Here is a 24,309-nt window from a genome sequence, read left to right as displayed (position 1 = left end):
CCTGGACATCAAACTGTTGACTGCAACTCTTTGAATACAACTATCCAACCAATTCCTTATCCTCCGAGTGGTCCATCTGTCAAATCCATGTCTCTCCAATTTAGAGACAAGGATGTCACCCAGGACACTGTCAAATTAGGAAACATGTCTTTACCAAGAGGGTGGTCACATGCTGGATGAGGCTTCCTGGCGAGGTGGTTGATGCCCCAAGCCTGTCAGCGTTGAAGAGGCATTTGGACAATGCCCTTAGCAACATGCTTTAACTGGTGGACAGCCCTGAAGTGGTCAGGCAATTGGACTAGATGATTGTTGTAGGTCACTTCCAACTGACATATTCTACTCTGTTCCAAGCACTGAGTATCTTGCCCTTGTGTCAAATAGAAATTGCTACCCTAGGAACTTTTCTTGCTTCATTTGACTCATTCAGAAAGGAAGTTATTTTGGTTTGAGATGTTTATCTAGTGTCAAACTAGTGTGATTCATGCTACTCATCCCAAAATTGTGCACTTTCCACCAGTAGGCAATGTACCAAAGAGTTTAATCTGTAAGTGTTTAGGATTCTTTAATGACATGCTTTCCATCTTCCTAGCTGGTATTTACTTTTTTTTTTTTCTTTTGGTTCCGGAAGAACTTGCATGTGTGTGTATGTATATGTGTGTGTATGCCTCTGTGTGTTTATATATTTTTTTAAATGTGCTGTAAAGTACTGAATCAAATTTCATAACAAGTTCTGTAAGCAGTACCTTGCTTTCTTTGGATCTCTTTGTAATCGTCAAGTCCAGGGGCTTCAGCCTTTTAACTTTTTTGTACTTTTATGGCAGAGTGATTTTTTTGCAAGAGATGAAAATGGAGATCACAGTCTGGTTTTGCACACTGAGAAGTGTAATTGTACCCCATCAAGCACTACTTCTGGAGTCCAAAATTTGTGTCCTGGGTGTACGCCTTATCAGCACCCCTGAGCATAGGCAGCATGCAAAGGAACTGCAGCGCACTAGGGCAGGTTTCGGTACTCACGACTTGAGCAGAGATGGGGGCTGGGACACAGGAAGCGAAGATAGATGAAGTTAAACCAGGAACTAGGAGCACACAGCAGTCCTAAAGCTGTCACTAGCAACAGGTGCCAGAGCAAAAAGCAGCACATTTGCCAGCAGGAGCTGGTGAGCCTTTTAAGGTAAGAAAGATGAGTGGGTTTGGGGAGTGGAATGTGAAAAGCAGCAACCAGAAAAGTAGGGTTTTGGTGGGCAAAGAGAACTGCTTCCTGACCCAGCATGAGTGAGTTGATAGTGCTCAGCATTTGCTTCGTAGTCTGCTCTTTGGCCATAGTTGCTGCTCTTGTGTTTGAGGCCCTAAAGAACCACATTTTCAGATCAACCCGCATGACTGTGCTAAGTCTGGTAGCCCTATATTTGTGCTGTAGTGGATGCTTTCAAGGGGAAAAATGGGACAAACTAAAGGGTTGAGACGCTACCGTGGCTGATATTCCTCATAGAGGGTGTCTGGAGCCTTGAGTTGTGATTACACTCAGGTTACTCATGGTTCCCAAGATACACGGTGGGTGGCTTTGGAGAATAGGTGGTCAAGAACCATTTATAGCAGTATTCAAAATCCTGAACCACCTGCATTTGAGCTAGCTGCTCAGATCAGCTGCCCTGTTGAACAGCCCTGTCCTAGCTGGTTCTTGCAGCTATTTTATCATTAACAAAAATGAGCCAGAAACTTTTAAAAATCTTTGGCATAAGAGATGTTAATAAATTAGGAAGGGAAAAAGAAGAGGAAAGGTATTGCTAGATTGTGCTATGATGCCCACATGAGCCTTCCTGCTTCCCCTGCTTCCATTTGCAATTAGCTGTATTCAGTTTGTCATGAGATTACTGTCAGTGTTCTGGAGTAGGACAGCTGCCCCCCACCCCCAGCACCTCTGAGGCAGCCTGGGGAAGATCTTCACAGTAAATCTGCCTTGGTCCCACATCCTCTCCCTTAGCTAACTATGTGGCTTTTGTTTAATAAAAGAAAGACTTGTCCCTGCTGTGGTCTTTCAGTTTCTGTTGTCTTTGCTCCCTGGTCTTACAGTGCTGGTTCTCTATGTAATCGGTAAGGGCAGCTTGAAACTGAACTGACCAGGGCACTGTACTGAACTGGAAGGTTATTAACAGCTTTCTGTGTCGCACAGTTAATTACTTGTTCAGCAAAAACATTTTGCTTGCACAAAAAGCAACTGTCCTGGGCACCTGGGGCCAGTTTGTAGGCTCCCCTATGGTTGTGGGATTGAGAGGTTAGTGCTGTTGAGAAGTTCATAGCAAAAGCATACTGTTAAACGAGGATCCACCACCAAGCAGTCCTCTTCCTTCCTGGTGGCCTGTTCACAGGTTTACGTGGTGTTTGCAGTGATGTGAAACAGGGCTCAGCAGCACAGTCTTTGCTGTGCATTCTGTTCAGCCTTTCTGGCCAAGTGACAAGCAGCTTTGGGCAACAGAACAATTTGGGGCTCCTCAAGGCCACAAGCGGTGTTGGTGGGACGTGAGAGCTCTGCTGAGAATGATTGCTCTGTTTTGTGGTGTAGGGGCAAGCCAGCCATGTAATAATCTTTCTTCTGTCTCTCATTTTGTAGAAAACGTGTGGTTTGGGAGGGGTTTTTTCATCACCTCTTTTCACTGTCCCCTTGAAAATGAAATGCAGGAGGTTTAGTTTTTACATTACTTTTCTGTAACTTCCTCTTCCTGGGTCTATCACTTCCTCCAGGCCTCTTTGGACAGCCTGTGCAAGCTGCACCACCGCAGCTGCAGCCTTTGCAGCCCTGCATACGTAATGATTTTGGCTCTATTTCCCCTTTTTACCATTTGACACACACAAACACAACACGGCATACTGTACCAGCACCGTCAGACCAGAGTACAGCTTTGCTCTGAACCTTCTCTAGCACGCTAGGCAGTGATGAAAAGGTTGGAAAACAGACAAGAGACTTGAGGAGTCCAACCTCAGGTAAATAAGCATTGCATCATGGTGGCAGAGCAAGCCACGGCTCCTGGTGGTGTGCCATGACAGTGCTTAACAGCAGGGAACAGTCTCCCACAGCACAGAGCATTAATGTATGTGGGAAAAGCAGAACCAGGCATTTGGATGCTGGCACTAATTTGCATTAAAATAAGGTGTGCATTTTAACCACGGAGTCAGCCTGAATGAAGACTGTGGTTTACACTTAAAACGCCTGTGTTTTGCTGAAAGTGGTGCTGGGGCTCACGAGCAGCAATTTTGGGGTGCCCTGTGCTGTATGAATGACAGAGAGATCAGCAGGGCAGATGGCCTCCAAGGGTCCCTTTCCAGCCCTGGTTTTACCATGACTGCTGTGGTCTGACATGCCGATGGCTGTGAGCCAGCAGTGCCCGCAGGCTGGGCTCTGGTTGATGGCGTGTCCTCCTTGTGCAGATGTGGAGAGCAGTCGTGGGACATGACATGTCAGTGAAGGTTGAGGCTCAGGGAGACGACTGGGACACTGACCCCGATTTTGTGGTGAGTGTCTGATGTGGTAATCCATAATGGGGGTGGGGCGGGGGGGTGGGGTGGTGGTGGTGTGAAGGTTTCACTGGCTCTAGGCATATGCTGGTCACCTGGTCCAGGGCTGGGGGTGAGGCACAGCATACCACCAATGCCTCACAGGTACTGTCAGGTCATCTAAACTGTTTCCGACCCTTATCTATGTTTAGTATCCAGAACTTCCTACATCAGTGCACCACACATCTGACTACAAGTAGTATCACTTAAGGGGTAGAGAATATTTAGTTTCTTTTAAACCTACTCCCTGGTAACTTCACTGAGCCCTCCCCACAAGTTATGTTACAAGAAATAGCAAAAGCTTACATTTTCTCCTTCCCACACTGTTGGTAATTGTACAGGATTCCAGCATTGCCCTCATTTATCTTTCTTCTAAATGGAAAAATCTTAGTCTGTTTATGGTCACCTTGTACAGATGCAGCTACATGCCTCTGAATAGCCTCATTTTCTATCTAGTCCAATTCTCTAGGTGAGATAGTAAGAGAATAGAAGGGCTCAGCCAGTGGGAACCCCATGCGTTCATACAGTGTCATGATTTTCATTTTCTGTTTGATTCTCTATTCCTTTCCTAGTAAGTCACTCACTTCAGCTTTTTGGCCCATTCTGTATTTGCTACTCTTCTACATAATTGCACATAATTCCAAATTTCCTACTCCTTCCTGAATGGTACATATTTTGGAACCATCGTTGTGCAGACATAATTAGGATTTTCCCCCTCCCCCCTCCCCCCCATATGCTTTAATGTTGTACTTATTAACACTAACCTTCATGTACAATTTTGTCATCCACTGATTCGGCATCACAACATTTTTCTGCACTGCTTTGTTTCCTGTGGTTGGTTAATCTAAACAGTCCTTTACTATCTCAAGACATTCTTCATACCCTTTTCCTAAAGCTCTTAGGAGCGTACAGCACAGCCAAGTCCTGTCCTCCTGACACCAAGGAGTGTCAGCCGCGATTTACAGCCGCAGGTCTCTCAGCTCTGTTGGGATTTTGGTTTCCTTTCCAAGGTAGTTTCTTGACAGACACTCTTCTGTTGTGCAAGAGTCCTGTGTTTCTGAAGTTCAGTCTTGCCTAGTTATTTCCAATAAGAAATTCTACTTTGGGACAGAAAAGTGTGTCCCCTCCTCAAAGTTCCCAATTATTCATGTTTTACAAAATTTTATGCTGTCAAAATTCTTTTATTTTACTTCATTTGTTCTATTTGTGGAAGCATTTAAAATAAGCCTGAATGGAGTAAGACTATTATTTTTTTTTAATCTATTTCGTATATACATACTTTTAGCTTTACCTTATATTAGGAAAGTCTTTGTTGATGCTTCAATTTATCAAATACTCATCCAGGCCTTCTGAGAAGACCGAACAAGTGCTGTTGTAACACAGCTGAGGCAGAACAGCTGGCCTTGACTCAAACCTTCCCTTCAGCATCTTTCCACTATTTTTCCTCAACTATTTCCAGAGAAGTTTTGTTTGGCTAGCTTCTCCCTGAGGAAAAGGGCCGGGGCCACCCATGGCCCCACTGGTGGCTGGGGACCGAGGGCCTGAGCCCTATTCCCCGGGGACGGCTGCTGACGGCTGTGCTTGGCTCTGCAGAACGACATCTCTGAGAAGGAGCAGCGCTGGGGAGCCAAAACCATCGAGGGCTCCGGACGTGCCGAGCACATCGAGTGAGTGTGGGGCACGGGGGCGGCGGGCCCGGGAAGCAGCGGGGTGGCGGGGGAGCAGCAGCCTCAGCCAGGTGAGGAGCTCCTCGGGGCTGCAGCCTGCCGGCCCAGGCTCTGCCTGCTGCATCCAGGCTCTTCGTTTGGGGTGCTGGTGTCGCCCCAGAGCAGGGCTCACAGGCCACCTGCGGTGGTGCCGGGCGTCAGCTTTCAGCTGCCTCCAGACAGTGGCTGTCCCTAAAGACTTCCCCGCTCCTTCCCTGGCCAAGCTGACCCCATCCAGCAGCTCCTCCGGGATGCCCCAGCACTGCCCTGCACAGTGTGGCTAGTGCAGCACACAGAAAAGGAAGCCTTGGGCTCCTTCTGAAGACAGAGTGTAGCCCTGAATGGGGGCTGGGTGCACACACAGACCCTGCCACCCTGGGTCCATCACCAGCCCCCAGGGTAGCATCATCTCCTGCCACAGCGCAGTGGCTGCATGTGTGTGGCCACAGTGGGTTTATATCCTGCTCTGTGCTGGGTTCTGGCTGGGACAGGGGCACAGGGGTGCTCCAGCTGGCTGCATGGGTCCACAAAATCCCACAGTGACCTGCCCTGACTCTCTCTGCCTCACCAGCATCCACCAGCTGAGGAACAAGGTGTCGGAGGAACATGAGGTCATCAAGAAGAAGGAGCTGGAGACGGGCCCCAAGGCCTCCTATGGCTATGGGGGCAAGTTTGGAACAGAGCGGGACCGAATGGATAAGGTAACAGTTGTAGAGGGCTTCCTTGGGCCACAGTGGAAAAGTCTTTTTCTCATAAAGAAAGAGCATCCCTGTTTTCTTGCCTGACCCTGAAGGGAGAGAATGGAGAGCTGGCACGGCTGTGCAGATTCACACATGTCTAAGTAGCCCATACTCTGGTCTCCAGGATTTGTCTGAACCCATTTGTATAATTTGTCTCTACAACTTCCTTGCAACACTCCCTTAGCGGTGAAGAAGGACTTTCTGTGGTTTGTTTCAAAACGGCTGCATAACAATTAAATTACGTGCCTCCCTACTTGTACTTGGAGAGCTAATGAATAATAATTCCTTCCTCATATTCTCCATTGCAGACGTCTGCTATATCTCCCCCAGGATGAAGCCCTAGCTCATACTCGCTGTTCTCACATCAAATTTGTTTTATGTTTTCTGATAACCATCAACACGCTTCTTCCTGTACATTTCATCTGGACCAAGACACAGCATTTAATACTTCTTTTTTTTTCCAAAGGGAGATGATAAGATTGCAGTAGTATTCAATTTGTGGGGTCACTGTGGGCGTGCGTGATACCAGGATGACAGAGCAGGAAACAAACGTTTCTTGGAAGCCAAAATGGAGCAGCCATGCTCAAACCCTTCTGCCAGAGCAGAGTGAGGATGTCTTTGAGCAGCTCCTCGGCCTTTGTCCAGTTGCACCAGGATGTTGTAAGCATTTAGCCTCTGGCCCATCTCCTGAGGAGTGTGTGCAATTCTTGGCCACAGCACCTCCAGCAGAGTGCAGTGGGACCCTGGCTGGGCCTGTGCTAGGCATAAAGGGTGATCCCAGTCAGGTGTGCTGACCCTCACCCTCAGACACAGAAAAGAGGGAGCAGGTGCCAGACCTGCTGCCTGCGGGTTTCCAGCTGTGCATGCCTATCCACACTTTTCTCCTCAGTTTCCCCATGTGGTTATTCACCACACCACTGGCATTTGGGAGCAGCAGGTATTCAGCATCCCATGGATTGCACGATGAGCTGGCAGTGGGAGTCTGTGTGGGATGGCTGCCCTTGAAGCTACATCACAGGTTTCAGAGCAGAGCTGGTACTGGCAAAGGCCGTGTGGAGGGCATCGCTGCCACCAGCACAGTCAGTTTGGACCTGTCACCTCATGACTACCAGTATCTCGTCAGTGGGGCAGAACAACTGTGTGGCGCCTATGTCTCTGTCCACCCTGCCAGTCTGACCGTGGGTGCTCATGTCATGCTCTCTCTCTCCTCAGTGCGCAGTGGGCCACGAGTACGTTGCTGATGTTGGGAAGCACTCCTCGCAGACGGATGCAGCCCAGGGCTTTGGGGGCAAGTATGGAGTCCAGCGGGACCGAGCTGACAAGGTGTGTTGGACAGGGCAGCTGAAATGCGTACTTGCCGCCTGTGCTCGGTGCTGCCCCTGAAACACTGTGCTACATTTAGGATTGTGGCCGCAGTTTTCAAAGTGCTGGTGGTTGCAGGTCTCTGCATGCCATGCACCGTGGTCTCCACTGGAACACAAAGCTCACTCCTGTGTGCAGGACAATGACTGATGACGATTTGCAGGGCACTTGTGGAGATTAACTCCTTGCTGTGCATTAATGTGCTTCCACTGTCCTATACGGGCAACACTGTGTTTGTCTTGGGGGCTGTGGGTGGTGTTTTTCATCTCCAGATCCCTAAGCTGTGGCAGAACTGGACGGGGACAGCAGGATGCTGTCCCTCCTGTGCACATACAGGTGTCCAACGCTGCCCAGCTGCCTTGTCTGCTGAAGTGAGGTCAGGATTGTGGCCTTCTTACCTGGAGTGCATGGACACTTGTGAGGGGCTGTCCCTGGACACACTGCCGCATGGACAGCAGGGGTGGTGTGAGAGGCTGAGGAGTGGCCAGGCGTCTGCATGTTGCAGCACAAGACAGGGAGCAGGGTCCCAGCCCGGTCCCTGGAGGAGGGTGGGTGAGACCCAGCTTAGCCCTCAGGATGACTGACATTCCTCCCCTTCTTGTTCCAGTCAGCACTGGGCTTTGAATACAAGGGTGAGGTGGAGAAACACTCATCCCAGAAAGGCAAGTCCATGGGCACGTGTGGCCCCTCGACATTTTGCCCAGCTTCTCTTCTGCTCCAAATATCCTGTGCTGTCTGCTGTGGCGCAGTCTCCTTTGTTATCCCCCACCTGTCACTTGCTTCATATACCTGTTCCCAGTCGGTCACCCTTGCCGGCCCCATTCCATGCTGTCCTGTCACCACCCTTCTCTTGTATGTTTGGCTTGTCTCTATGTTTTGCTTTGATGGAAACCATGTCATGGCTGAGCAGAGAAGACACCCCCACTCACCTCCCCAGTGGATGGCTGATTCTCCCTTTCCTCTACAAGTCCTTCTGAGCAACAGTTCCAGCAGGAATCCAAGCACTGTAGGACGTGAGAAGTCATTTCTGAAAAAGTGGCATTTAAGAAAGGGCACAACAACAAATAGGGAAACAAAAGCCTGTACAGCACCCAAACTTTTGCAGAATTCTGAAGATGACTCAGCCAAGCTTTGACATATACATACGAGCAGCTATATTCATTAAGAACTTCACAAGAACTGAAACTAAAGGTATTATAAGTATTCTGCAACCAAGAAAGGATGAGAGGGCAAGGGCTGTTACTGTTTCAGATAAATGTGAGGAGTACATTACCAAGAAAAGAAGAACTGAATCATGTTCATTTCAGAGGAAACTATAAAAGAAGGAAGATGTTTTGAGGTATTCTTGGTTGATCTTGAATGAACGAATCTCTTGCAGTTGTGCTACATTAACATATTCCGTTATAAGAGATTGTATACTAGGTTGTAGACATAGAAATTCATCGGGTTGTGTAAAACCACAGAAAATGCTCAAGACAAAATGAAAATGTTAGAAATAGGCTAAGGTGTTTGGATTGGTTTTCATAAAAATGGGTCCATACTGGAAACTCCAGCAACAAGATAACAGTCATAACATCTACATTTGCTGAAAACAACATCCTAAAAGGTCCATTTCATAATGGTAAATAGTAGTTTAATTGAGATAAGTTTAAGACATTTCTAGAACTTACAGATTCATCCTTAAGTAACTGAGCTTCTATGAAACAGAGACCCATTCTTGAATACAAAATGTTTTCATTAATATTTCTCTAGATCACAGTCTTCATAGATTGATAAGGTTAAATTTGTCGGAGATGCCCCAACTCATTCCTGTGAAATGCAGACCTGTAAGAACAGGAACAAAGAGAGGTAACTGATTTACTCCTGAAGGGCAGGGTTTGGAAACAGAGCTGGCAGACCAGGTTTCTGAAAGTGCCTCTATACAGCCAGAAGCTAGGATAGAGGCTGCAATTTCTTAGGACATCAGCCAATAATAACAAGCTAGTCCTTAGAGAGTAACTGAGCACAGTTGAAGTAGTTAATACATTATTAGTTTAGAAGATAGAAAAAGGGGAGGCATAAGGAAGATGTGCTGTGCCTCTATCACACAATGGTCGAGTGTGGCAGAGACAGCCTGGGGGAGAGATGGAGCATGTCTCCAGAAATGTGGGTTTCAGCCTTTGCTGCAGTATCGAAGAGTCAGTGGTTTCCTTGTAGAAGTTGAGATAACTTGGCTATTTCTTCTGTACTTTCAAGGGCTAAATATACTTGTTCACAGACCTTTTCAGAGACTGGCAGACCACAGGCTGAAATCCTTGCTCTGGAGATGTGTGAGTGGGTGGATGCCCAGGCTGTCAGTGCCCAAGTCTTGCCTTGGCTTTGCGTCCTTGGGTGGCTGAGCTCCCACTGCCTCCCCAGCTGCCCTTGGCTTTTCTTCCTTGCCCTCTCAGCCTGCTGTGTCTCCAGCTGATCATGGTGCTCAGGCTGTCTTGCTGCCATGACCCATGCTTGCCCTCGTCCTTAATGGCCCTCACGGTGCTCCCTGCCATCCACTCTGACTCCTCCAAATCCCTTGTTTCTACACGTGTTCCCCATCATCCCTGCTGCTCTTCCTCCTCCCTGTTTGCTCCTCCCCAGTGCTGCTCCCCATTTTACCTCCTGCCCTCACCAGCCCCATGCTCAGGGCAGCTTTTCTCTCCATGCACTATCCCAGATTACTCCAAAGGCTTTGGTGGCCGTTACGGTGTGGAGAGGGACAAGGTGGACAAAGCAGCAGTGGGATTTGACTACAAAAGCCAGGCAGAGAAGCATGACTCTCAGAAAGGTGAGCTGGGGGAGCCCGATGCAGCAGGCAGTGTCAGGACTGTTGGGACTGTGCCCACTGAGGCTGCAGGACACTGTGCTTGGTTTTTGCAGCCTGCTGCATGAATGGTGGAAAAGCTGCGGTAAGCTGTTGGGTGCCCAGTGCTTGCAGCAAAGAAATGGGTCAGGTGAACAAAGCCATTGCGTGGTGCCCGACTGCTGGAAAAAATTCAGGCTAAATGAAGAAAAGCAGCAGATTTCTATGGGCACAGGGATCTCCTGGGCAGTATGTCACCAAAGGAAGTGTAGGGGAAGCCCAGACAGGTGCTAACAGCAGGTGACATGTCCCAGGGGCAAGGCAGGGCTGTTGTTGCAGCCACCAGTGGGGAAATCTGGACTGGTTCCATGTCTTTCTCTAAGTCCTGGGCAGGGGAAACTATTGCCCCTGCTAGAACAGCCTGAGCTCACAGTGCTGCCACTTTTCTCTTTTCCCTCCCTTGTCTGTTGTCTTCCATGCCATGATCTGGATGCCTGTGGCTGAAGACTATTCTGTGGGCTTCGGTGGGAAGTTTGGGGTCCAGAGTGATCGTCAGGACAAGAGCGCTCACGGCTGGGACCATCAGGAGGAAGTGCAACCCCATGCATCTCAGACAGGTAGGGCAATACTACCAGAGCTGGCAGCACAATTTCCTTGGAGCACACACGTATGCAGAGCTGGTGGCTCATACTTGACAGAGATCGAGCTGCTGAAAACTGAATGTGTACAACATTGCAGAGCAGCTGGGACATTGTGAACTCCCAAAGTGCAAGGATAAATTGCCAGAGTAGGTGCATGCTTGGATCGCTGGGGGACATGGAATCCAAGTCCCTGAATCAGGCTTCCCAGACTATACTGTGCTTTCTCTGTGAGGTATGATCCTGATCATAAGCTCATTCGAAAGGTGAGCTCATGGGAATGAGGCAAAGCAGGTTCCAGGGATGGCCTGACTATAACTTCAGTGATTAAGGCCACATTGCACTCCAATGGCATGACTGGCTTCTCACGCCAGTGCCTTGGAAGCAGATTTGGCAGTGTACAGCACTGAACACCTGTGCACTTCGCTCAGAGGAATGAAGGAGTAGTCTTAAAAGTTACTGTCCAGAGCATTTTGCATGTATTATCTCTATTTAGTTCCATATGTGCTAGGTTAACAGTTGGACTTGGTGATCTTAAAGGTCTTTTCCGACCTAAACAGTTCTATGGTTCTAAGGTGCAGACAGAGCTAACGAATTTCCCTGTTCACAGCATACTGAAGTCAGAAGTGCACACAGAATATAAAATATTATAAAATAGCCCCATTTTTTCCATACAGACTATGCCAAGGGGTTTGGAGGCCGTTATGGGATCCAGAAGGACAGAGTAGATAAGGTAAGACCACATGCTGCAGCTTGCAATCGCTTCCTGCTAATCACTGCTCAGTGCACTGCTGCAAGTGAAGAGACTTCCCAGCTGGAGATGAGGTCCCACTGCTCTGTGCACAGCTATTGCAAGGGTGAGGGAAGTCGCCCAGTGTAAATACCAGAGGGTGCAGAGGAGTGCAGCCTGGGGACATCATAATGCAAGGAAGAAGAAGTTTTCTCCATTCTCGGCTGCTTTTGAATCATTGCACTCTCGGACTGAACAGTCATACACCTGCTTTCTCTTGGGGCAGGATTTAATAGCAGAGCCAGTGAGGAGCTTTCTAAGGGCATCAGGCTGTTCCCTCCTGGATATCTAGTACCATTTGAGATACTGGGAGTGTTCTGGCTGCTTGCCATCACTCCTACAGGCCCTTTGCGTACCAATACAGTCAGGATGAGCCATGATGGCTCCTTGGAGATGAAATTTTGTGAGAGTGCAGCCTTGTGAGAAGTCTGAGAGGCCACAGGCTACTGCACCATGCAGGCACTGTCTCTGACACAGGAGGGCTGCTGGACCAGACTGAAAGCCCATCTGGTGTCATGTCCCCAGCACTGACTGGTAGGTGGTGATCGTGCAGGGAGCAGTATGCATACAGAGTGATTCTTGCCTTGGGCTACCTCCAGTGAGAAGGTGGTGCCGCTGTGGCTGCAATTCCTCTAGCTGCTCTTACTCAAGGCATAAGGTTTGTTAGCAGCTGTCACACCCACACGTAAACAAGGTTTCCCAGAAGCTGACTGGAATCTTTGGTCTCTCAAGTAGCCAACTTGCAGATCTCCATGGTCTTTCCAGTATGTGATACAGATCTATGACCTCTCTGGTATATGGCTCCTCATCCTCCTATACTACTCCCCAGCCGGTATGGCTTTGTGCAGGAGTGACTGGCCCCATATCGCTCCCCCTTAACTACTGGTAAAATCTGGCCATTCCTCATGGCGCTGTCTGTAACTTGTCAGCTTCTCTGTTATTTGTTACCTTCCACAGGTTTTTTCTGTCCTGTCCAGGAGTTTCTTATGATCAGGTCAGTTAGCTAAATTTCAGGCCAGGGCATAGTCATCCACCTGCAAACCTTAACAAAACCCAGCAGGGTTGGGATTGGCAGGGATCAACCTTGCATGAGAAGAGCTCATCCAGTTTGCTGGTTCAAGTTTTCTGTCTGGGCTGAAACCAGGCAAAGGTTCTCCTGCAGTCAAAATGACGCAGACTGTCTCGGGCACTTGAATTAACATTGTGCTTTGGCAGGCTACTCTGCAAGCTTGTTCAGGAAGGGAGGTCTTGCTGGTGGATGATGATCTGCATGGATGGGGATACCCTAAAAGATGAGAATCCTGGGTGGTGGTGGGGCCTTGGGGCATTTGGAGAAGGAAGCAAGGGTACCTTCCCTGAACCATACTTTTTCTGTTGTTGGGCACAGTGGTTGTGCCTGGAATGCTACCAACATCACCACACTCAGGAGCTGGAGGAAGGAGACGATGACCTTTCTGCAGGGCTCTAAGCCAAGGAAGGACATAAACGCATACCCGTAACAATTGAGCATGCTCTTTTTCATGCTGCATGTGTAGGCTGAGCCGGTAGCAGAGTGGGAATGGCATCCTGCCTGCAGAAGAGATTAGCATGGTCTATGTATTTAACAACAGCAAATGGAGGTGCATTGTCAAAAGGCAAGGCATCATGTATGTGGCAGAAAAAAGCATGCAAGATCAGATGAGCGCTTGTGCAAAAGTCAGGGCTGTGAGTCATTTTAGAAGCAGGTTGCAGAGAGGGGATATGCAGTTCTTGAACAGCTCAAAGTGGAACATGAATTTATTCATTTTGAGAGTATTGAAGCATAATCAAAGACAGTAAAAAGAAGTATATTTTGGCAAGTACTGAAGCTCCTGATTGCCTAGTTTTCAGGCACTGCAGTAGTGCTGAATTCACTGCTCCAGAGTAGAGCATAATATACCACTTAAGGCAATCTTAACTCCCCTTTGACAAAGTTTTGAATACTAAGTGTAGGATTCAGCTCTCACACTAAGACTCCTGAATTTAAATACTGTCATATAAACAACATGTCCTTTTGTGTAGACCTGGTTCTGACTGCCTGCTCAGGTGTTTTCTTTAAGGAGAGAACTAACTTTCTGGGCAACGCTGACTGTAGTAGGAGCTCGGCCACCCCAGCCCATTGGTGACACCTGCAGGTGGAGCCCTACATACAGCTGCATTAGTCTGACAGATGATCCTACCTGCAGTTTCCTTTTTGTATGAAGTAGTTGCCTCATTAAAGTAGATAAACCCTCTGTATGTCACTTTCTTTTTGCTGCAATCATCTCATCGATGCTATTACCGGTTTAGCCATCTCTTCACATCTCATAAAGCCAGCGATAGCTTAGACGTTCACGCATATTTTCACTTCGATGTTTTCCAGCCAATGCTGCCGTACACATGTACTGCAGGCAACGACCTGCTGAAGGGATGCACGTTTTTCACGGTTAGGCAGCTGCAGCTGCGCATCCAATAGGGAAGTGCTTCCATGCATCATGCCACTGTGAGTGCACGGGCATGATGGTTGCAGGGACTGCAACTGCAGTGTCCAGTCCTTAGGGCAGGTTTGTGGGAGCTGGAACAGATTTCAGCTGGAGGAAAACTAAGAGGTGCTCTGTAAGCTGGAACAGATTTCAGCTGAAGGAAAATTTTCTGAGTTGAGAATGGGAACGGACATTGCTTGGGATCTCATTCAAAGGGATTGAGGGGATCTGATGCCTTTTCTCCAGCAGGAAATCCCACAGAGAGACAAGGACCACACAGAGGCAGCCCCTGCCACCAATCATGCCCCTGAGTGCACCCGAGTGCACGGGACATTGGCTCTCTGGACCTCAGCAAGACTGCCAGGCATCCACTCAGCTTTTTACCATTACCAGTGAGCACTTCTGCCATGAATGCCCAGCCTTGCTGTCCCATGCAGCCATCATCTTGCCCCTGTGCAGCCTCTTTTGCTTGGCTCCATGCAACCTTTCCAGCCCTTGGGAGTGCCACCCGTCTAACAGGAGCAGCCCTTGCCTTTGGCTGGAGGGCAGCAGGCACTGCCACAATGCAGGGAAGCACCAGGAGAGCAGGGCTGCAGCCAGCAGCCTCCACAGGGCTGTGGCAGTTGTACAGAGGAGGACAGACACAGCTGGGAACAAAGCTTGCAGTCACCAGTAGACAAACCCAGCAGGAGACCTTGGCACTGTCCTTGCCTAACAAGCTGAACACCTCATTCGCTTCCTCTCACAGAGTGCCGCTGGCTTTAACGAGATGACAGCTCCCACCTCCTCGTACGAGAAAACAAGATCTCTGGAGGCAGGTGAGAAACTGATTACCAGCCCTGGGCCTGGTTGGAAGCTGTGGTCCCTCTATGGCAGCACACTGGCTGGCCTGTGCTGTGCTGGGATGTGGGTTTCACCTGAGGGACAGGAGAAGGTGGCTGGATTACAAGTTTCTCTGGGAGAGGCAGAGGACTAGGTTCCTCCTGGATGCTTGGGGTGGTGGAAGGGAGCCACTGGGCATGTGTGATCAACTGTCTTCTCCGCAGGAGCTTCCAGTGGCACCAGCAGCCTGCGGTCACGATTTGAAAACATGGCCAAGTCAGCAGAGGAGGAGAGCAGAAGGCAGGCAGAGGAAGAGAGGATGAGGCGGCAGGCTCGGGAGTACCAGGTGGCTCGGCGGAAGGTGAGCCGTGGCCATCTTGCCATGTCCTCCAAGGCCTGCAAACCGGACTTTTCCTCAGGGCCATGCAGCTCCGTGTCTATCCGATCTCTTCACAGTAACCTCTTGCCTAAACTGCCTCCCCGCAGCTGCCAGGGACTGCCACTGAACTTCACAGCTGTCACTGGATTTTCCCTTTTGGCACACAGATCAGGACGGGTCTGCACCCAGCCATGACCCCTTGTGCCTTCTGCCTCTAGTGCCTGGCAAGCACGGTGCAATCACACCTCCCCAGTACTGCCATCCCAGCAGACTGCAGTCAGGGTTTTCCAAACTGGAGGTTGCATCCAAACCCTCACGTTTACAAGACCTCCTTCTACATCGTGCTGTTTCTGCATTCAGTGCACCGCTAATGCTTCACTAATAAAGCACTCCCTGATAGATTCCCTCCTCACGGCTGCTTTCTGCAGACCCCATAGGCATTACAGGCCTGCTAGTGTCCAGTCCTTAGGGCAGGTTTGTGGGAGCTGGAACAGATTTCAGCTGGAGGAAAACTGAGAGGTGCTCTGTAAGCTGGAACAGATTTCAGCTGAAGGAAAATTTTCTGAGTTGAGAATGGGAATGGACATTGCTTGGGATCTCATTCAAAGGGATTGAGGGGATCTGATGCCTTTTCTCCAGCAGGAAATCCCACAGAGAGACAAGGACCACACAGAGGCAGCCCCTGCCACCAAGCCAACAAGGGTGCTCAAGAGTGCTGACCGAGACAGGGCTGTGTCACAAGCAGAACAGGTGCCAAAGTGGGCTGAGGAGATGCAGGAGGGGGAGCAGACGGAGGGCATTACACCTGGGAGGGGGCTGTGCTTTACGGGAAGCCCTGCAAGAAGAAGGGGAGCACAGCTGCAGTGTGGGAGAGGCTTTGGAAGGAGTGAGAGGGGAGATGTTGGGGTGGTGATGGGACATGCCTGCACAGCACCTTACACCATGAGCTGGGCTCTTGGAGTGGGTCAGTGCAGTGGCAGTACAGTGAGCTGTAGCTAAGTATGTGAAAGAGCTTTGAATAAATGAGCCATGAGCATCTTCACAGCAACCCCAGGTGCCAGTTCAGCACAGACCTAATGGCTGAGCTGTTTTCCCATTGTGCGGAGGATGATGCCCCATTTCTGTCATGGTGTCTCTAAAGGCACCTACAGTGGAGCTGGTTCCCTTGTGTTGGGCCTTGTGCGGTCACGGGAGAGCTGCTTGCAGTGGATGCTTTGCAGGTGACTTTGCTGGCACTTTCTCATTTCACAGCAGGAGGCAAAAAGGGAGGATGAGGAAACACCACCCACTTTGCCACCGAGGCCAGCAGACCTGGGTGAAGAACTCTGCAAGATCCCCAGCCAGGATCAGCCCATCTACAGTGAAAGTCTGGATGCTGGTGAAGACTATGAGGAGCTGCCAGAGCCCTCTGACTACTGTGACAGTACCAGTGGAGGTGCTGACTATGAGGAGCTGCCAGCACCCTTGGGAAAGCTGGATGCCATCTATGACCAGGGAGGAGATGGAGGTGAGGACTATGAGGAGATTCTTCCTGAGGAGCCCAGCCAGAGCCAGCCCCACCTAGGTGAGTACTGATGGAAAAGCCCATGTCCTGGGGAGCTTGTGTCTGTCCGCTCACCTCACTGAATGTATGGAATAGACTCCAGAGGGAATTTTTATCCTGAAGTCTACTGTGGCCATGGTAGCAGCCCATGATGATGGAGACTTGGTCATCTTCCACTCCCTTACCTGGCTCCAAGGTGCGAGATCAGCTGTATGGGATGCTGGGCCAGGTTGTTGGAGCAGAACTCCAGCAGGAGGACTGAGGGCTGCCGTGGGATCTAAAGAAGCTGGACCTGGACTGATGTTCTTGGTGCCTGTTTCCTGGCAAGTGACTGCTAGTGCTGCACTGAGGCTTGGGGATGCCCTCCTAATTCAGCCCAATTATTCTCTTAATTTGCTCAAATGGCTAGTGCTCATGGGACCTGGTCTGGTGGTGTCTCCTGGGTGTGAGGAGTGCAGGTTAGTCTTCCTCCAAGCACATAAGCAAACCTCATAGGCTGTTGTTGGTGATGTTTCTGTCGCAGCTTCATTGGTACTGGAGATGGTAAGTGGACAGGCTGGAGTTATGTCCAGCCTTTTTCTTGGGAGAGGAACATGAAGCATCAGGACCTCGCCTCCCTCGTCACAGAAGGGGAGGGAAGCCGTACCTCACTTTGAGCCATGGTACATCTCTCCCTGTTGGTAGGGTTTGGATGTGTGGTTCACCCCAAGGCTGACAACTGGGTGGAGGGTGGCACTGGCCACATCTATACAGCTGCTTTCAGCCTCTCTCTTATCTGCTTGTCCTGTCTTCTGCAGGGGAAACGGACAATGTTTATGAGGTCGAGGTGCCTGGGACCTGTGCAGTGGCTCTCTACGATTACCAGGGAGGTGGGTCTGCCATCCAGGCTGTGGGGAGAGGCACTGGGAGCTGGCCAGGGTGGTGTGACAGGGAGGTGGTAGCTTACACTATCAGTAGTGGTGAAAAGATTTCAACTTGGTGGTTTAAATTTCTTCCTCTTGGAAAGCAGAATGAAACCTGACTCAGATGAAACAGAGAAGTTTCATCTTTCATCTGTAAAGTCTTGCTCTTTCTCTGCCTTATCTGTGCTGTTTGATGGGGGTTAGGTGAGATGAAGTCTGAGGATTACCTGAATGCTTGTTCTATATTCTCCTCCTGGCAGAAGGGAGAGGAGAGACATAAAAACAGCTCTCTCTGCGGTTATCTTCTTTGCATTGTGACTATCTTTTCTTAAATCTTTTGCAGATGGAGATGATGAGATTTCTTTTGACCCTGATGACACAATCACACACATTGAGATGGTAGACGAAGGCTGGTGGCGGGGGCAGTGTCATGGCAAAGTAGGCCTCTTTCCAGCAAATTACGTGAAGCTTCTTCAGTGAAACCAGAATTGTTCAAGCTGCTTCCTTCCAAACTTCTGCCTCTCTCTGCTTCAGCTTTTTACATGTTATTAGCTTAATTTGGCTTGGCATGTCTACATGCAAGAAATACCAAGGAACAAACTGGCAGTGTCTGAAAGAATGTTTTGGCCTGTGCAGAAGAGGACTTTGGCCTGGGACGAAGAGTTCCCATCCATGTCCAGATGGGAAAGGTGGGATTGTTTAAGAGCATGTGAGTACGATACAAGACGTCTTTTCTACCTAGGCTGTCCCGCATGTCAACCATCAAGTTTGCAGGAGAAGTGTGTCCATTCCAGTTCCCAACAGGGCAATTCACAGAAAAGAAACACCAGCTCTGATCAGGTCAAGGCAGAAGGGACATGACCTGTGGGACCTGCTTAAGCTGCTGTGGCCCTGGATGTCATCCTACCCAGGGATTGAGGAAAAGAGCACTGTGAAGGCCAAACTTGCCTTTGTTCCCAGGAAGGGTTTCCACCTGCAGGATGGATGAACTGTGTTTGCAGCATGGGGTAGAGAAACACAAACCTGGTCTATCAGGGCTGGGCACTGGGAACATTTGACCACCACAGTGAACGCTGCTGACTTTCCCTGGACGCAGACACGAGCTTGGCTGAAGTGAGCTGTTCCATTAAACCAGAGAAGTGTGAGCTGGCTCAATGAAAATGTAGGATGATCCTGCTAAGATAGGAGATTACTCGCTTGTTTTTCCTCTGTGTGCCCAGAATGCTGTTGGGAGATGTGTTGTTTCTGGGGTAAACCTTGAAAAAGTAAGTGTAAAAATTAGATTACTTTCTGAGAAAAATGGTTCTGGAAAATCTTTCTTGGAGCAAGAGAAAAATACTACAAGGCTTCACTTTTAGTGTGAAAAGTGTGTTAATAACCATCTTGTTCTTCATCCAGACAGTGAATCAGAGGAATGTTCTGCTAGGGAAATCCTTTCAATCTATCAAACAAATCAGAATAAGCGCTGCTTGATACAGGCAGTAGAATATTTTTAAGAGAGCTCCATTTTTCCTGTTAACTGCTCTGACAGTATAAATAAGCATACACATGCAGGTGGGGTGGGAAGAGCAGTCCCACAGCTCACCTCTAGCCTAAGGGCTCGTGCACTTTGCAGTCAGTGCCAAAGGTAGGTTCCCCCATCCAGTATTTGGCTCAGCCTCTGCTCTCTGCCGGTGGGTGGTTTGAGCCCAGTGCTGAAGTCAGACCTCGCCAGCATGGTAGTAAAATAGTTAATGCCTCATAGGCCTTTGTAAGACTCACAAATTAAATATTTGCAGGTAATGGTCTCACCAGTTTAATTAACAAAGGAGTGAATTATTTGTTAAAGGGTATGCTGGCTAGATCCTCTTTATCTGAAGAATGAATGCTATTGTTATTTCCAATATCCTGCTTATCTGACACAGTTTGGTGAAGAATGAGTTGCATAACCTGAAGGTATACAAGCTGTGTAACTGCCCCATTTGGGCAGAGCTCGTGTCAGCAGTGTCTGTCACTGCTGCGCTGTGCTCTCCCTCATAGCTGTAGTAATAAACTCCTTCTGTTCTGGCCTGACTAAAATTGTATCCTAGTTATTCTGTGACAGCACATCCCCTGTGTCTGCTATAGGCTCAGTTCCTTGCACAGTGAAAAGGGCCCTTGATTCTAGCCCTGCGTCATCACAGTTGTGGGGAAAAGGCTGAGCAGGTGGGAAAGCAGGACAAGAGGAAATATTTTATTTGTAATGTTTAAAGCAGTTTTCAGTCATAATCCAACGCAAACTGCAGCCCTCCTTTGAACCAGCATATTCCATGCTCAATGTGCCGCTGTGGGAGTTGGTTGTTGTTCCTTTGTGGTATGCAAGTACCATCACAACAGGAATAAACTGGGGACATGCTGGGTGGCACAGAATGTGAGAAGCTGTGGGCGCACACCCCAGTGCAGTGCCAGCTGCCAGCAGCAGAGGTGCAGGGGGTCCCACTGTGACACCTCAGAGTTCAGTGCAGCTCAAGGCTGGTCCTGCACCATCCTGTGCTTGAACAACACTGTACTGCCTGGAAGGTAGTACAGCATCCCTGTTCAGTGTTTGATACTGAGAAAAATCACAGTCTGTCAATCATGGGAAAGACACATTGTGATTCAGGTTTGAAATTGTCAATTTTAATGTAAATTTTCTGGAGGTTTTTGGTTTGGGTTTTTCATTCACTGGTTTTGGTGGGGGGTTTTTTCTCTGAAATAACTTCCTCAATATTTTTTCTTCATGCAGTTCACCCTTTATTTCCTGATGTTCCTTTCCAGGGGGCTCTCCTGAATGGGCCTCATTGCGGCACACTCTCTTACATGTCCTAGTGACACTCGGAACTAGGGATGTTTCAATAATTCTTTTACAATCAAGAAGGGTGTAAAGCAAGTAAAGCTGGATGAGAGGTTGCAACCTGTTTGGGTAGGAGCAACAGGCCATCCCAACACATGTGTTACAGGAACACTTTTTCCCCTGAAGAGTAAAACCAGTGTGTGTTGTGCACTAAGAAGAACTGGCAAACCACTCCCAATAAACTGTGCACCTCATAGGCCAATTTTTTTGACTCTCCACTAGTTTTTTTGGGGAACAGACTGGATTTTGCTGGGTATCTCTTGGTAACCGAGCTATGGATGGGCAAGTTTTGGCCCCTTCCCCAACGTGCCCCTCTGTGGCACAGCTGCAGGCATGCACCCTCCCCACACAGACCCTTGCACTGGTGGCTGGCTGCTCCTAGCTTCTGCTGTGGCGTTGGACACTGCTGGCCCTCGTGTACCTGCCTGCAGATTTGGCCGGCGGTGGGATTGCCCCATCACCCATGCGATCGTTTGAGCTTGGACCCAGCTGCAGGGCCCCTGCAAGAAGAGGTTAAGCTGAGGTGGTGCCAGCTAGGCAAAGCTGGCTGCCCCACGTCACCAGCCAGCCCTCAGTCACTATCATCCACAGCCACACACTCACAACAACTGCATTTTGATTTTTTTTATGGCTATAAAGCAAAGCAAGCATTTCTGGTGAGGATTTAAGCAATGCCAGCTCACAGCTTGGTGCCAATAAAGTGTTGTTCGACCAGAGCACTGAGGTTGATGGGTGGCCTGTATAAACTGCCGGCTGCTGCGCTAATGTACAAAATGCTACAGAGCTTTCATGGCAGCCTGGAGAAACCCAGCAGACATCAGACTCGGTGCCAAAGCATGTGTAGGAGGAGGATGGTGTGACAGCCCCTCTGCAGTGGCCAGATTTTTCAGTGCAAGACGCTGCCCCTTGTCCCATGCAGGGCCTGGCTCAGCACCTTGGGCAGCCCCAAGGCAGAGCCCAGAGCCTTGCTCGGGGCCAGCACGTGTCTGGTGCCATGTGAAATTGCCTTTTACAGCATGCCCTGGTGGCAGCATAGCCGCAGCTGGTCCTGTGCTGAGCTCAGCACATGACACTTGCAAAATAAAGACATAATCCTGGAACTGTAGCCTTCTTCCCAACTGGATTTTTCTGTTCTGCCATCAGCGATGTGCTGAGGGTCAGACAAGTGATGGCAGTGTCATCCCTGCCTGGGCAGGGAGCCCTGAGCCCACTGCTGCTGTCAAAGGTTTCCCACAGACAGGCGGTGCTGCACCAGGGTCACCCCAGCACTGTTGCAGCCCTGGTATTGCTCACGCGTTGCTGCTTGAGGAGCCCGGCGCACCCCAACCCCGCACAGCCTTCCGCAGGGCCCCCCGCACCTCCCGGTTGCGGAGGCTGTAGATGAGGGGGTTCAGCATGGGGGTGACGATGCAGTACAGTGCAGAGACCAGCGTGTCGGCTGCCGGCGAGTAGCCGGAGCTGGGCCGGTTGTAGTTCAGGTTGGCCGTCACAAAGTACAGGGTGATCACGAGCAGATGGGCAGAGCATGTGGAGAAGGCCTTGTGCCGGCTGGTGGCCATGGGCATCCTGAGGATGGTGACCAGGATGCGGAGGTAGGAGACAATGATGAGCAGGAAGGGGCTGAGGCCCACAAAGATGCTGGCAACATGGAGTGCCACTTCACTGGGGCGGGTGTTACTGCACGCAGCCTTCAGCAGTGGGGGGACGTCGCAGAAGATGTGCTGGAGCCGGGCAGCCCTGCAGAAGGAGAGTCTGGAGGCCAGGAGGGTGTGCACAGCTGAGTCCAGCATCCCCCAGAGCCAGCAGCCGGTGGCTGCCACCACACAGACACCCCAGCTCATGGCATGGGTGTAGTGCAGGGGCTGGCATATGGCTGCGTAGCGGTCGTAGGCCATGACAGCCAGGAACGCACACTCGGCCCCCGCGCACGCCATCAGGAAGAACATCTGTGCCAGGCACCCGCAGTAGGAGATGGTCGCCTGCGGGCGCAGGGTGTTTGCCAGGATCTTGGGCACTGTCACTGATGAGTAGCACATGTCCAAGCAGGACAGCTGACCGAGGAAGAAGTACATGGGACTGTGGAGGTGGGGATCCAGGGACACAAGGGCGAGCATCGCAGAGTTCCCCAGCAGTGTGGCCAGGTAAATGGCCAGGAAAAGAACAAAGAGGAAGGGCTGGCCATGGGAAAAGCTCAGGAGCATGAACTCTGTCACCCGAGTCTGGTTCTCACCTGCTATGAGGCCAGCTTGGTTGGTCTGTGGGCAGAAATGAGCACTGTGAAGAGGTGGTGACTGTGAGCCAGGGGACTGGAGCACAGCCACCCACAAGGCAAGGGTGTCACTGGTACAATGGCTTTGGTCCTATCTCCATAGTTGAAAGCATCCTGTGCTGGGATTTCACAGACACTAGGACTTTAGAGTCCAGAGAGCTGCCATACAGTGTTGGATACCTGACTGCAAAAGAATCACACAGAAGAAACCAAGATCGGTGTGCAGCTGGACTAACCCACAGCTCCTGGGTTCTCCTGCCAGCCCAACCCTCTGTCTTGATGAGTATACCAAGCATGTCTGTCTTTCCCTCCTGGCTGCTCTTCTGGTGACTACATGCTTCCCTGCCCCCTGGAAATGGTCACATCATTCCTTAGATGCCACAGCCACCAAAGCACGGAGCTGGGGATGGGGCATCACCCTGTACCAGTTAAAGGAATTTTTTTTCTTTATTCTGTCATCTGCTCTGCTATTTTTGGGGTGCTTTGCTCTGAAATAACCAGCACTTTAAAAAGCACAGCTTCCATCTGAGGGTGACTCACCGCATGGTGTTTGTCGAGCCACAGGTGAATTTAAGCTGTCAGGGGTCTCCACTGGCCTGGGTCTCCTCACCTGTCTTCCATCATCCTATTTCAATTTTTACCCCGACACAAGGGTTTTGCTGACGGGCATGTGAAGCTACAATCACCGTGTCCACATGGTGGGTGAGGCATGGGAAGTAGTTATTGCTCATAAACCTTGGGTAAGGACTGTTGAAGGTGGTGCTTGTGGCCAGGGCTATGCTGCCCACCGTGCCAGTGCCATGAAGCCAGGTGCTTTGGTGTGTAAATACAGCCTGGTGCAGCAGAAGAAATGGGGCTGAGAGCGAGCTTAAAAATCACCTGCAATCACCTTGTCTTAGGGTGAGGATCTGTCCCAGCCAGCACTTGGCATGGGCACACACTGCACTGAGCCAGCCTGAAACCAGGGGCTGCTCTTGGCTGGGTGAGGAAAAAGATCCGGAGAGGCTTAAGCTCATGTATATGACGGTAAGGGGGTGAAGAGGGCTGGAAAGCACCAGGGCACACTGTGGCTGTGTGGCAATGCAGGGCACTTTGGGGAACTACAGGTGATCTTGGGGCTATGTGTAATAAAATCCTCTTCTCCCTGTGAAGCTTTTTCTTTGGCTTCATTGGATCGCCTCAGTAGATGCTAACACTAGACTATTCCTGACTCAGAGACTAAAGTCACTGGCCAGTGTACTGGCCATGGCTGAGCAAGTGTTTGCCAGGAGCTGCAGTGGGACCAGTGCTGGCTTCTGGGCAGGTTCTCACTGACAGCACTGGGGGATGTCTGGGGTGCGAGGGAGGATTGCACATCACTAACTCAAGGATTTTGTTCCCTGCTATTATGACTTGGAAATTGTACGCTTTGAAACAAGGCCTGCCTGCCTCAATACAGGGCACCTGTGAGCAGCTTTTCC

The 24,309-nt window shown here is 49.9% G+C and overlaps 2 protein-coding genes across 5 annotated transcripts; one reads left to right on the top strand and one right to left on the bottom strand.

The window, feature by feature from the left end:
• The first annotated feature begins 1,015 nt into the window (after nt 1-1,015).
• HCLS1 (hematopoietic cell-specific Lyn substrate 1) lies at nt 1,016-19,787 on the top strand. Of its 4 annotated transcripts, none has more exons than XM_055711953.1 (15): nt 1,016-1,171; nt 3,424-3,507; nt 5,143-5,216; nt 5,827-5,956; nt 7,208-7,318; nt 7,965-8,019; nt 10,050-10,160; nt 10,682-10,792; nt 11,491-11,546; nt 14,832-14,901; nt 15,130-15,266; nt 15,927-16,034; nt 16,539-16,848; nt 17,625-17,696; nt 18,073-19,787. In XM_055711953.1, the coding sequence occupies exons 2-15, from the start codon at nt 3,424-3,426 to the stop codon at nt 18,207-18,209; spliced, it is 1,566 nt and encodes a 521-aa protein (XP_055567928.1). In that variant the 5' UTR covers nt 1,016-1,171; the 3' UTR covers nt 18,210-19,787. The 4 variants fall into 4 exon arrangements, with proteins under 4 accessions (XP_055567928.1, XP_055567927.1, XP_055567926.1 ...); XM_055711952.1 differs by having other exon boundaries at nt 1,017-1,171; nt 16,536-16,848; XM_055711951.1 differs by having other exon boundaries at nt 1,017-1,171; nt 15,924-16,034.
• Nucleotides 19,788-21,869: 2,082 nt separating this feature from the next.
• LOC102052000 (olfactory receptor 1F1-like) lies at nt 21,870-23,394 on the bottom strand. The gene is made up of 3 exons (XM_055711975.1): nt 23,390-23,394; nt 23,030-23,033; nt 21,870-22,835 (listed from the first exon to the last, which is right to left on the bottom strand). The coding sequence occupies exons 1-3, from the start codon at nt 23,392-23,394 to the stop codon at nt 21,870-21,872; spliced, it is 975 nt and encodes a 324-aa protein (XP_055567950.1).
• Nucleotides 23,395-24,309: the final 915 nt, after the last annotated feature.

The sequence above is a fragment of the Falco cherrug genome, chromosome 5 (assembly GCF_023634085.1).
Source record: "Falco cherrug isolate bFalChe1 chromosome 5, bFalChe1.pri, whole genome shotgun sequence".
NCBI classification, from domain to species: domain Eukaryota; kingdom Metazoa; phylum Chordata; class Aves; order Falconiformes; family Falconidae; genus Falco; species Falco cherrug.
The sequence above is the reverse complement of the archived record's forward strand: the minus strand, read 5'-3'. Positions and strand labels throughout refer to the sequence as shown.

Bases quoted from the DNA above. Each gene is read 5' to 3' on its own strand.
- HCLS1 (XM_027811494.2), top strand. From the start codon at position 3,424: ATGTGGAGAGCAGTCGTGGGACATGACATGTCAGTGAAGGTTGAGGCT. The intron at 10,161-10,681 runs GTGAGCTGGGGG...CTGTGGCTGAAG, and splicing joins GAAGCATGACTCTCAGAAAG to ACTATTCTGTGGGCTTCGGT. The intron at 14,902-15,129 runs GTGAGAAACTGA...TCTTCTCCGCAG, and splicing joins AACAAGATCTCTGGAGGCAG to GAGCTTCCAGTGGCACCAGC.